The sequence below is a fragment of the Eutrigla gurnardus genome (assembly GCF_963514095.1).
Source record: "Eutrigla gurnardus genome assembly, chromosome: 4".
Taxonomy (NCBI): domain Eukaryota; kingdom Metazoa; phylum Chordata; class Actinopteri; order Perciformes; family Triglidae; genus Eutrigla; species Eutrigla gurnardus.
The window spans coordinates 14940811-14953985 of record NC_139918.1 but is presented as its reverse complement, the minus strand read 5'-3'; the positions used below and the strand labels follow the sequence as shown (position 1 = coordinate 14953985).

Genomic DNA, 13175 nt, shown 5'->3' with positions numbered 1-13175 from the left:
ACCAATAATGAGAATCTTATCCCGCTATTCTTTCCTCACAGAGAGGAACCCGCTGGAGATCACGTCAGTCCGAGTCTAATTGATCACTATAAGCTGCAGATTATTAGAACCAATTATTTTTGTTTCTTCATTTCTCATGCAGACTAGCATGTAATTGACATTAGTATATTTATTCCATGAGTATGAACTAATGAATCGGCCAGCTTTGCTATTTACCGGCTCGCTGCCAATTCTTTTGCCTTTTCTCTCCCCAAGGGCTCACTTTGAGCGAGGCTTCGCCGGTTTTTGGCCGGCTCCGTGTCACCGCAGCGTGGGCGGTGCATGCAGATGAACGGCCCCCTTTGCCGGAGCTCCTCGCTCATCTGCGAGGGCATGTAGGGAAGTGGGTGCCATTCGCCTGCATGTGCGGGCGGTAGATGCAGACGAATGGCGTAGAGGTAGCCAGCCTGAGGCTGGAGTGCACCATCCGGAAAGCAGACCGTTACTGCAGGGCAAAATTAAATAAGCCTGCTGTGTTCTACATGTAGTCAGGTACGCAACCACCCAAAATTAACTCTGTAAGTGGGCTATTTGATAAACAGCATTGGTATAGGAATTATTCTATGACAAACTGCTTGATCCATTCTTGATCTGGTTGATGGCTTAAAGCGATTTGGATTGAATTTTTCTTTCTGACTCAACGTTTCTTTCCGACGTATAATATGCAACCATTCCCGGAGAAAAATGCACACGCTGATACAAAATGATCCATTTCAAATCATAAGTTATGATCCCCTGGAGTTATGTCACGTTGACTACATCTGTATTTTCTCTTTGTATTTTGTGCTCCGGACTTGTGTTTATAAACAGCAAATGACAAAGTGACTACATTATACCTGCAATCATTTGTCCTCCCTTAAGGTGGACTGTAGCCAACTACCCTGTGATTTACAGTAGTCCTATTGTACTCTCCTGTCTTCGACACAACATTTGTTTTGATTTCTCTACTTTAGATCAAATTACTTCACAAGATGTGTTGCATTTTCAGGTGTGATTTTGGCCAAATACAACAACAAGTCTCCTTTTCTCTATTGATCAATGAGCCTCATCTGTGATGAATAAACTCAAAAAATAGAAAGAAATACACACAGAATAACTTGCTTGACTTCCATGAATGCATCAGGGTTATTTTTGCTATTTTTGTACACATTTCATCTGGGCTCTTCACAAAATCTGAACACAAAGACACACTCGTCGTAGAAACACAGGGGGAGTGTTTTACCGAGTGGTGAATCAAGAGTCCCTCTGCTGGCTGTTTGAGGTATGGTCCACTGCAGTGAGACGAGAGAGAGAGACAGAGAGAGAGGAGACGTCATTGGGCTCGCTCGCTCCGTCTCCATCCTCTCTGTTTCTGTTTCTCCCTCTTTGCTCATCTCTCTTCCTCTGAATTCAGCTCAGTTCAAAGGCAGTTTATTGGCATGACTGTCCAAAATTAACAATGCAGCTGGAGGGGTTTACATTACAATCTCTCCCTCGCTGTGTCTCTTTACGTCTCTTTCAAAATTTCCCTCAGCCATGCTGCCGTCTCCCTCTCCCTCTCATGTGTCTCGCCCTCACTGTCTCTAGCTCCCCCCCCCCCCCCTCCCTCCCCCTCCCTCTACGTGGTCCACAATGGCAGAAGTAGCTTTCTCTGTCTACAGACCCAGGGCAAAAGCAGCACTACACTCACACACACATACACACAGTCAAGTGAAAACGCAGCAGGAGTCACAGAACAGCAATACCTCATACTCAAAGAACACAGCCGAGAGGTATGTGCATACAAAATTCAGCAGGCATATGTTCGGTGCCAATGGAAACAACGGGTTGCATTTTTGTCACTGCACCAGGTACATGCATACAGATACACACCTGTGCACGCTCTCCGTCGTATTTGTACTCGCAGGTGAACGCCGCCTCGTCAAACCTCTTCATCACCTCGCCGACCCCTTTGGTGGGGTGAGCCAACATGGGTCTCAGTGGCACGCCTGGCACAAGGAAGGTGGCATGAGAGTTCAGGACACCAATCAAACAGTACAAAAATATATTACTATTTTTCACATAGTTGAGGCGAGTCAGCCCAGAAGAAGTTTTCTTAATTTGCCACATTATGAAGAGGAGGAGAGACAGCGTTTTCACTAATAGACCTCCAGGTTATGAGCGCAAAGCAGATCTCTGATCGGTTTTGCAAAACAAAAAACAAAACTGTGAAATTTGCTTCGTTTCCCCCGTGACACATCAGCATCACACCCACAAATGTTTCTGTGACACAGTTGAAATTAGTTTGTTTGCATTCTCATTTGGCCCTAATATGAAAGATCTCTGACTCACATCCCCCCGGGCTGTGTCGCCAAGTTAAGCTTCGAAAGCAGCAGAGGAGTGATATAATGAAATTCACCAAACAAATTCCTTTAATTGGAGCTTACAGAGACAGATATGAAAGGACAGTTACATTCTCTCCTAACTGGCTAGCGCCATCCAAACATTCACCAGCTCCTTTAACTATCTCGCATTTGAGAACAGAAAAGCCCTCAGAATAACGATTGTTTGCTTGCCAGAAAAGCTGCTAGATTTGTCTAACTGACCAACAGCAGCCAATTTAGTATTGCTCAGATGGAGGCTGGTATTCATTTTTTACCTTGGTGCCAAGGTTCCTTATAACAAAACGCTTGACGACAGTGTAATTGGGAGCTAATCCTTAGTTTAGTGATATCTTCTTGTGATAAATGACTCGCTTCACTAAAATAACTGACTCACCTCCACTGAACGGATCAATAAACACACACCAGTCACGGTTTGGGATGTTTTTGCCTTTCTGCCTCCTGACTGGTTGCTTACCTGGAGTGAGCTTGCAGTGATTGGGCAGCTCATCTATGCCTTCTTTGAGCAGAACAGGGATGAGGACGTCGTAATTGGGCATCTCGCTGGACGAGAGAGCGTGGCGAGAGAGTGGGAGATGAAGCACGGTGTTTGGAAGAAAAACAAACAAGGGGAGAAAAAAAAAAGAAGAAAATCAATACAAGCCAAAGTGAAAGTGAGCAGAGTGAGTGAGGAAGAATGAGGGACGGGGCTTAAGAGGGATGAGGCATTGTAGTAGCGGTGAGGAGAGACTGCAAAGGGAAATGAGGGGGTTTGTTTAGGCTTCAGTTACCAGTAAGTCTGCTTGAGAATGAGACTTTTCTGTTCGATCCAGGCCCGCCTGCTCTCGGCGCTCATCCCCTTCCCCGCGTCAAGCACAGCAGGAGGGAAACCTATAAGGATGGGAGGTGGAAATGCATTTCAAACAGATCCGTGCGAGTGTTTGAAAATATGTTTGACCGAACATTTGCCGGATGAAAGTTCAGAGCCCTTTTAAAGGCCGTGAAATATACATGACAGCCATGCAATTACCTGCATACGGCTGCATGCCAGTTTTCTACAACAGAGGGTAAACTCAACCTAAAAGTTGAGTTCCAGTCCCACCCAAGTAAGAAAAACAGTAGAGAGGATATTGAAGAGTGATGGCCAAAAATACTAATGTATCTACATTTATTATTCATTGTAAAGATCCACTTCAGCCCTACAAAGAATTTGCCCTTAGTTGACCTGTGTGATTAAATAATGGTTAAATAAATAAATAAAACTGTTAAGAAAAACATTTCCAGACCAGACCACAGATCAATGCAAATTTCCCCACCGAGCCTCTGGTCTAATTGACTCTTATTAAAGCATACCTCGAGCCATGCGTAAGCCACGAATACTAATAAGTCGGGGATGAATCTATTTAAATTTGGTGCAGGTAGTGTTGGTGAGAGCAGCTCGGATCAGCGCTCAAAGCAGGTGGTGAGAGACACGCGGTCAAGATTAGGCACGGGACAACATGAAAATTTCATGTCTTGATTATTCGGGCCAAAATGATTACGATTCAAGGTATGTGTTTTTGTTGATGTGCCAGGGAATGAGTTATCATTAGTTTCTAACACAGTGTAGTAAATAAAATGTCCTTGTCTTTAGTGTGACCTCCCAGTGGGGTTTCATTAAAATGTTATTTATGTCACACCACAAGCACAGAAGTAACCTTGGAGAAGTCTGCAAACATACAGACTACATTTTCATAAGTTAACGGATTGAATCTCCAACTTTTCTAGAGACAGGGGATAAAATCCACACTAATGAGGTTTCAGCGATCCGGAAGATAAAGCAGATATCAAGGTTTGGCATTTGGCCGGATATATTGGCTATCTGCGATTGGCTGAGTGCATCGTCGGTTGGGCAATTTTGGTATTTTAATAGTTTGTCTCCGAAGATGCATGACAATGGCTCATTTGACATTTTTTTTTTTTTAATACAAAAAAGCGCAATTGACGTTCTGTCGTGGAACATTTTAACATGCCCCACCCTAGTTGATATTTCCTAAATTACTAGTTACTTTTTAGTATGAAATTTCCTCTTTTTGTTTTTTCAGGCAGATCAGGCAGTGTTTCTGATCTGAGCTTCAATAGAGGAAAAACAACACAAAGAGAAATTTTGTACAAAAATAAATAAAAACTCAAGATTACTTTGTCCAGGGGGGGTCAGGCACACAGCTTGGTTTAGAGCTGATAGGACACTCTGCTCAGCCAGGCCGATCCTCAGCTTCCCAGCCAGGGACCTGCCAATAAAACCACAAGACCAACAGCTGTCAGCACTGACGCCCATTTGCTGCTGATGACAAACGCTGCATGCTTCAACATACACACAAGGAGCTAATGGGGCGGCGATATCTGTGTGTCTGCATGCAGGTGTGTGCGTGCCTGTAGTCACACACGCAACACAGTCTATGTATGTGTGCGAAAGCCTGTTATTTTACCTGACTATGTAGCGGGCCTCGGAAAAGCGGCATGCCACAAAGAGGCCTTTGATGATGTCGATTTTCTTATTCATGGCCTGAGGCAGACGGGAGGAAATTGAGATTCACAGAGGAAGAGCAAGAAGAGACAGAATGCAAAAAGACTGAGATCACTGGCAAGTACAAACTCCATGTTCAATTCAGTGTGTTAAAAAAATAAATAAATAAATAAAAAAGACCCAGCAGCAATGGGGATGAAAAAGGAAATAATTGCTTGAGAGATTCCAGCCAGGTGACAATATTTTCAAAGGCTAAAAGATTCCCCCCTTCCCTCTGAAGTAGGCAAATAAACAATTCCTGTTTTGATACACAATCACATCAACATTTCCTTTCTGTTGCCCCCTCGACCCCAATACTGAGAGCCAAATAGAGTGAAAACAATATTTGCCCAGGACAGCTTTCCCCTAATGAAAATGTTTTTCCCTGGCTCACCGAGTTTCCACTCATGCTAGCGATTTCCTTCAATTTCCTGAACACGCCCCCTGCTGTCAGACTGGCCGGCTGGAACATCATGCGTTGGTTGCTACGGGAACTCTCGGCCACCAGGCCCAAATCTCCTTTCTCCTGAGCCTCTGCCTTGATTTTGTCCAATTGTCGCCCTGGAAACAAGAGCGAGACGGTAAATAGTAGCCGCTCCGCCAGCTGATGAGCAGAGATGGGTGGCATCAGCAGTTAGGCTGGCGATGCACAAGCATTTAGGTGCAAATGAATGGTTATGTTTGTGTGTGTGTGTGTGTGTGTGTGTGTGTGTGTGTGTGTGTGTGTGTGTGTGTGTGTGTGTGTGTGTGTGTGTGTGTGTGTGTGTGTGTGCACGCCGATTACCAGTTGCTTGAGCAACAGCTTTCATCAGCACCGTCTCTCCAACACCTAGCTCCATCCCCAGGTAGGCAGGACCCAGCTGGTTCAAACACAGGTAAACGCAGCACAACAAGTCATCTGGAAAAAAAGACACACATTTATTTACACACAACACATAAACGTTACACCTTGCACAACAAACAGAATGCTGCTGAAGGTTTTTTGATGGAAAAGATGGCATGAAAAGCCAAGATACAAAACAAAAATCACATAGGAGATCAGGGGTAACAACGCATGTTTATGTTCACTAAGAATATACAAAGATTATCCCAAGTTTTGATCGCCAAAGAGTCACAAATCTTGCAGTATCAATATCAGAACCACGCAGATACATGCTCATACACCCACACACACACCAACACACACCCACACACATCCTGAACCGACTCATCCTCCTACTTTTATGTGCAACCTGGCGTCATCATCATCGCCTTGATAGAGTGGCTGGCAGCCAGCTGCCTGTGTAGCTACATCAGCATGCATTATGGGAGAGATAAAATACCATTTACCTGGAGAAAGCACAAGCACGGAGCGGAGCAGGTTTGAAAGCGTCTCGATGTTTCGCAGCCTGGGAAATGACAACAGGATTGGTTTGAGACAAGCTAAACGGATTTTAAAGCCATCCTGTAAATACTGGGAGGTGGCAAATGAGATTTGTCTGAAGGTTTTAATCGGAAATGGAAGATGGGGAGGCAGATGAGCAGTTCATTTATGAACAGCTATACGTCAATTGGAGTGAGTGAGTGGATAAAAAATACAAGTCATCACCGGGAGCGCTTGTCATTCAATATCCTCTAAAGATAAAAAGGAAGTCTGTGAAAGTGTTTTCAATTTGCTGGCTAGAGACTTCAGTTACAAATCAGCCTTCCAAGATGTATGATCTGGATTCTTATAGCTAAGGATTACATGCCTTTTCGTCAAACACTATTTCTTAATATTTTTGTTGTATAAGTCAGCAGCCAAGTTTCAGGAGAACAAAAGCTGAAAATCGTAATTAAATGAAACCAAAGTGTGAAAAAGTTGTTAAAAAAACATTCCTAGAAAGTGACCTAATTGTAAAAATCCATTTCATGTTCCCTGCCCTCACCAAATTAATGCAATTCCGTCTTCCCTCTGCTGGAACACACTAATTATATTCAAGAAACTCCCAGCAGGAAGCCTGAGTGGAAAGGCTTTGGTATACACTGAATCCTTTGAACGGAGCAGCGATCGGTTCCTCCCCGATGCTGTTTACCTCGTTCTGGGAGAGAAAACAAAACACCTCTTCCTCCATACGGAGCTCTCACCTGCCAGAGTCCTCTTCAATCTTCTCAAAGGTGCGAGCCACCGCCAAGTACGGCACTCTGGAGAGCGATGAGCAGATAGTTAGCAGGCGAGGCATTCACACTGACAGATTTTTAAATTCACCACGTTTAACTGACTCAGCTGTTCAGAGCTGCTAGCAATTAGTGCAACAGTACAATGAGCTTTGATTGAGGGTTATCAAAACTCCTTTAAAGCAAACGCGGGGAGGGCAAGGGTCAGGGTTGGCATACTGGGTAGATTTTGTCCCGACAGTGATGTTTGATGAGCAGAAAAAGCCAATTACACTCCACATGGGGAAGGACAAACAGGAGAAGAGTTTTAGAACAAAAGCCTCCAAAAGAGACATTTTCTGTATGTCTTTGCTCAGACGAACCACAAGCTTTAAATGCATTTTACTTGTTCCCAAGCAGATGGGTTTTGTTTACAATATGAGAAAAATCTGATAGTCAAATTGTTTTAATTACAGAAAGCCATTTAAAAGTCAATTGTTCTCAAAATGTGGGGGCCGGGAATGTTTTTCACAGTGCAGCAGTAAATAAACCGGCCACCGCAGCAGCGTTCACTTAGAGACAGATCTGTCTAGACAGTCTGCAGGTTTATAGAAGAGACTGAAATTTCACAGGACGAAAAGAAAAAAAGAAATGATGCTTCCGAGACGAACATGACAACGTAACCAGCCGACGGCAGGCTAATCAAAAGAAATCTGAAAGTCGGGCTGTGTTGGATATTTTGCAGCTTCGTTCACAACGTTGACAATCTAAATTATGATGATTATTTTTAATAACACACACAAACACACAGCCTGTGGTGCTAACTGCAATCTAATGGCACTATAACTAACAGATAAATAACAATGTTAACAAAAAAAAAATCATACACTCCCCATTTTTTTTTTTTTTTATCGTCCTTCCTCCAGAAGGAGAAAAAGTTTGAGAACCACCGAAGCTGACCTGAGTCTCAGCAGCTCGACTTACACGATGGCCTTGATGTAAAATTCCACTACTTTTCCACGACTTTCCATTACAAAGTCAGAGCAGTTCCCTGGTCTGAACAATGTATTTCTTCTGAGTTTTTTTTATGTTTGAATGGAGACGGCTGCACAGAGAAAACCAGCCTGGCTTCCACTACAGTTTGGCGTGTGCCTCGTTTCTGTTTGGTGTTATTTTCACCCGGTAGTGTTCAATGCAAGAACGTGCATCTGTTTGTGGATGGAGAGAAACACCAACGCAGGTATTGGAGAGAATTTAACTGAGTCTGTCTTCCACCGTCCCATCTAATGGATGAGCATGGAGCATTATCAGGACAAACATGTAACCAATGATGCATGGCGATAAATAAGTGAGGAGGTTTGCCTACCAGGTGTGTAGTTGTGTCAAATATTTTGACTTGTATGAACCAATGCATGTACTCAAAGTCTTCACTCAGGAAAAACATACACACAAATACATGAATAAGAAATATATAGATAGAGCTGTATTCATTACTTATTCATCTGCTCATACCTTCTCTAACTTCCTGTGGCACAAAGTGTGTGTTATGTCAGAAAGAGGTTGCATCATATAGGAGATTTACATATGAATGAATGGACTCCCGTTGACATTAATATATATATATATATAAATTTGAAGGATTTGGGTTTTTTTAACAGACATTTTACAGATCAAACAGGCTGAGTGAAGATGTGTTGGACTTACTTTTGGCCGTGCTTCCAGCATGCGTGGTCCACAGGATGGTAGTTGGGCCTGGACGGATCGTAATCTGTTTCTCCTGAGGTCGACCCGCTGAGGAAGGACACAATGAGAAACCGAGTAAATGAAGAGTCTGACTGAATAATGGTGACGGCTGTTAGTCACCGAAGCAACTCGCGCGTCTTTGTAGTCCGAGAGTTGTGCTCGCCGTCATCAGAACAGTGAGATACTTTGAGATCTAATGAGTGTTTTTGGGAGAAAGCTTCACTGGTCGCTTCAAACTTGAAGAAGTTGAACTACAGCAAAGTTCATTTCTACCAGATCTTATAAAGAAAAAGTATTTAATAGACGCATCCCCCACATAAGCAATGTTATATAATAATTTATTCCAGCGAAAAGAAAAACACTGATGAAGATGCTTAAAAAGTTGGAAGATGTGTTAAGTGTTTCTTCTCCTCACCCAAGGTGGAACAAAATATCATTTTCTGAATTCATTACAAGAAGAAGTGCTGCAGCTGTGAACTTTCTATTACATGCTATGCCCATCACTCCCGTCGCTGTGGAACACAAGGATGGCAGTGATAAAAAAATAAATAGGCAGATGAAAAATGCATTCCTTCTTCTCGAGCTTAAAATAGTTTCCGGCTGCAATAGTTAACGTGACCTCAAAGTGACAACGCACTAATACACTGCTCCTACTGCTGGTTTATTTACGTGTAATAAAAGCACTGCTTTATGCAAGAAGGAAAGGCTCAGATAATGTAATGGTAATAATAATAATGAATGCAGAATGTGTTGGCAGAGAGGTCATAGCTGAGACTACACACTCCCACAGACTGTGATAGACAAGCATTAGACTTTTGACATTCAAGTAAGAGCTGAAGTTTCTGAGAGAAATGCCTCATCAGTGTTAAGAAAGCCTTCCCACGGTCTCACCTTAACACCGTTTAACAGAAATCTGTGAATAATTGAGCGTCGAGTTTGAGAGGGAGACACAACGCTTGATTGACGTCTGACTGTTGGACAACCGGATGGATTTCTGGCATCTCAACAAAGTAGGATTTCACATGTTTTGGCTAAAAGTGAGACTGTGCTGTTGTTTAGATATAAATGAACTTTTCGACAAAAAACACAGACGATAGTGTTCACACTCAGCCATCTGCTGCTCCATAGCAGGGTTAGAATAGCAAACTGAAATGAAAATAAATCATTTTTAATATCAGCTTTAATCTATCACTACAGAAAAAGTAGAGAGAGCACGGATTTCCGTCAACTTTTGCGACACTGAACCACAGAAACTGAGCGGACTTCACGTCCCAGGAGATGGCGCTGTGGAGCAATGGCTTCACATCGGGCACTCAAGTTAACGTTAAACATTATGGCCATTCCTACACAGTTGTCCAACCGTGAATGATGTACGTACATGTAGCTACATTCTGCTGAAACAAAACACACTAAAAATTAAATCTATTAAAACTCAACTTTTTTGAAAACTTAAAATAAAAAGAGCAAATTTACTCCGACAACTAACTAAAACTAAACTAACAATTGAAAAAACAGCACAATATCCCAATATTTAACTTTGCAGGAGTCAAACGATAAAACGGGTGTTCTCCAGGATTTGCATGCTCGCTCTAAACATCTGTATCAGCAGCACTCAGTCAAAAAAAAAACAACAACACGGCTCTAACTCCGACCAGACAGAATTAGGTTTACCATATTTTCCTCAAACTGTTTTCCTCTAATTCAAACACATAATCTACCAAAGAGCACAGGTTAAAGTATTATTTTTCTAAAATACAAAGTGAAGCTTCTTTCCATAGGAATACTAATTTTAAGTTTTACATCCTGTGATGTATTATTCTATTATTTTCCATGATTTTCAATTTCTGCCGTGGTATCATATCAGTGTCAGTATCTAAATATTTAGGCATGGTATCGTATTAGTCACTATTTTGGTCACTAATGCGGATAACCGTGACACGGCTCTATGCCTAAAAGTGGACGAGGCGTCCGGCCTATCCTCAGCCGCCTCTAAGTCCCTGATGTACTTTGCCTTACCCTTTCGGGTCTTTGTTGTCCTCTGCTGAAGTCTTCCTCTCCGCACTCGTCTTCTTCTCCCCTTCATTCTTTTCTAGTTTCTCCGTCTTCACTGCAGCTTTTCTTGGAGCTATTGAACAAAAAGAAACAAATTAAAGCAAAGGTGAGGGTGGAGCAGGAGTTGGGGGCAGAGAAATATTTTGACGTCCTTCCCAACTGATAAACGCGTAGCACTTTTGCGGACAATTTTTTTTTTGTGCAAGCACAGACCTATGCAAATTCCTGCTCACCAAAGAAACTGCTGATGGGAGCTTTCTTGAGCAGCTCCTTATCTTTGTGCTCTTTTGCTTCTTTCTGCTTCCTCGCCGTTTGACTTTTTGGGCTCTCTTCTCTCTCATGCGTGTCCTTTTCAACCACTTCTTCCTCCTCCTTGGCAACGGCAGGCCCCGTCTCATCATCAGTCTTCTCCTTTGCTTCATTTTTCTTTTCCGCCCCCTCAGCTTTCCTTACTTTCTCATCAGAGCCCTTTCTCTTGGCCCGCTCCTCCTCCCCTCCCTCCTCTCTCTTCTTCTCCTCCTCCTCCTCCTCATCTGGGCTGTTAGCCTCGGTCACTGCCTTTTCAACCCTTTCTTCCTTTGCTCCCTCCTCCATGGGTTCATCGGTGTTCCCTACACAGGGTGAGACAGAAAGGGAGTGGAGTCATTGAAGATAGAAATACCAGCGGGTTTACTGAGGGTGACCCACTTTTTTTTTTCTTGAGACCATGTTTGAAGAGGGTTTTCAACATAACAGCCTTCTTCAATAAATGTGACAGGTCATATTTTTGAGGGTTCTTTTCCACCTGAGAGTCGGGTAAGAGAGAATTACTATTGACAAACCTGTAGCACCGAGTCTCAGCAGACAGAGCTGCAGCCGTGAAACCGGCTGGTTGAGGAGACAGACATAAAACTTTAATTTTCTCATCCACAGGTCAAACTGACGGGTGAATCCAACACCGTACTGTACCAGTCTTCTTTTTTTTTTTTCAAAGAGTGGGCCATTTCCCCATCTGCTGTGCTTCTCTAGGTCGAAAAGCTGCTTTAAAAAAAACACCAGGTTGAGAGGAGCCGATAGTGACATTTCTTCACCCCATTCATCCAGAACAAACTACAAAATGCTTGTCACATATTCCCAGATCCCAAATTGCTTGTTTCATCAAACCAACCGTCCAAATCCTACCGATTTAGAATGATTTGAGATTTAGAAAGAGAAAAAAAAGCAAATCCTCACATCTGAGAAGTCGTTTTTGTTGCTTGAAAATTCACTGAAACGATGAATTGCTTAGAAAATCTGCAACTGATTTTAAGTCAATTATTTTTTTTCTCCCCACTGCTGTGTGGGCTTTCACAGAAAACAATAGGCATGGGTCTATTTAGAAGAATCACACCGGTGCATGTTGCCCTTTACAAATGCCATCATCAGGCATATGAGTGGTACACACAAAGTCTTTCATAGTTTTAAACTGTTCTGGATTGTGTTTATATGTTGTTGCCCTAAATTATGAACAAAGCATTACAAATTCCAGTAAAATCCTAAGTGGATTGAGCCGAGTTGTTTTTTTAAGAATACGTGTTAACAGTATTCAATTTCTTCTGTTCCCAAAGTCATTGTTAGTGTTTTTACTCTCTCCCATGTTCCGTGTTTAACAAGATGTTTCGCCGCCGCTTTATTTTCTTCATTTCATTCTGGATTCGTGGCAGAAAACCAACTGCTGGCAAGTCAAGCTGGTGCAATACAGTGAAGGACATCGTGGTCTTTGTCCACAAGGGATGGGCCGACACAAGATTTTTAATATCATCACAAGCACATCTAGTTCACCATCATGATGAAAAAAAAATACAGGAAGATGTCATCTAAAAAAAATCTGACACCTTATTTAAGAATTTTGTATATATTTTATTAGTTTTTACTAAAAAAAAGGATGTTGACTAAAAAAGTCAAACATATTAACAGTACGTTTAGGTGACATTTAAGAGTTTTAGGAATATTTTGATTATCAGGATAATATTGTGAATTGTAATTATTTTGGTCAAGATAGTAATTGTCCACTATACAACGCCACGCTGAATGAGATTCACTACATACTGTATGTACAGTTCAGTATGTGTACTGATGGAGGACATTCATGCTGTAGCTTGAAATGGCAAGAATTGTACCGATATTGTATAACGAACAAAATTAGATGATTTTGTCACTCATATTCCTTGTTGTTTTTTCATTTCAATTTGGAAAAGAATGTGCAGTTCTTTATTCTTGTGCAACTTCCCAACTGTGATAATCCCAGAAAGGCTCCAGTTAATTTCCCATTCTCACCAGACCTTTCCATTCCAGGGCAGGAGCTGTGCTCCGTTATCAGACCC

The 13175-nt window shown here is 42.3% G+C and overlaps 1 protein-coding gene across 2 annotated transcripts in view; it reads right to left on the bottom strand.

Moving 5' to 3' along the window:
• lig1 (ligase I, DNA, ATP-dependent) overlaps positions 1 to 13175 on the bottom strand; it is a 42779-nt gene that overhangs the window by 23408 nt on the left and 6196 nt on the right. For both annotated transcript variants that reach the window (XM_084008054.1, XM_084008055.1), the window contains exons 6-17: positions 11067 to 11444; positions 10798 to 10906; positions 8743 to 8829; positions 7030 to 7086; positions 6253 to 6311; positions 5708 to 5821; positions 5318 to 5484; positions 4847 to 4923; positions 4557 to 4648; positions 3170 to 3269; positions 2857 to 2942; positions 1891 to 2006 (exon numbers count right to left, since the gene is read on the bottom strand). In XM_084008054.1, the coding sequence (XP_083864180.1) occupies positions 1891 to 2006; positions 2857 to 2942; positions 3170 to 3269; positions 4557 to 4648; positions 4847 to 4923; positions 5318 to 5484; positions 5708 to 5821; positions 6253 to 6311; positions 7030 to 7086; positions 8743 to 8829; positions 10798 to 10906; positions 11067 to 11444 (1442 nt within the window). The remainder of the gene's footprint in view (positions 1 to 1890; positions 2007 to 2856; positions 2943 to 3169; positions 3270 to 4556; positions 4649 to 4846; positions 4924 to 5317; positions 5485 to 5707; positions 5822 to 6252; positions 6312 to 7029; positions 7087 to 8742; positions 8830 to 10797; positions 10907 to 11066; positions 11445 to 13175) is intronic.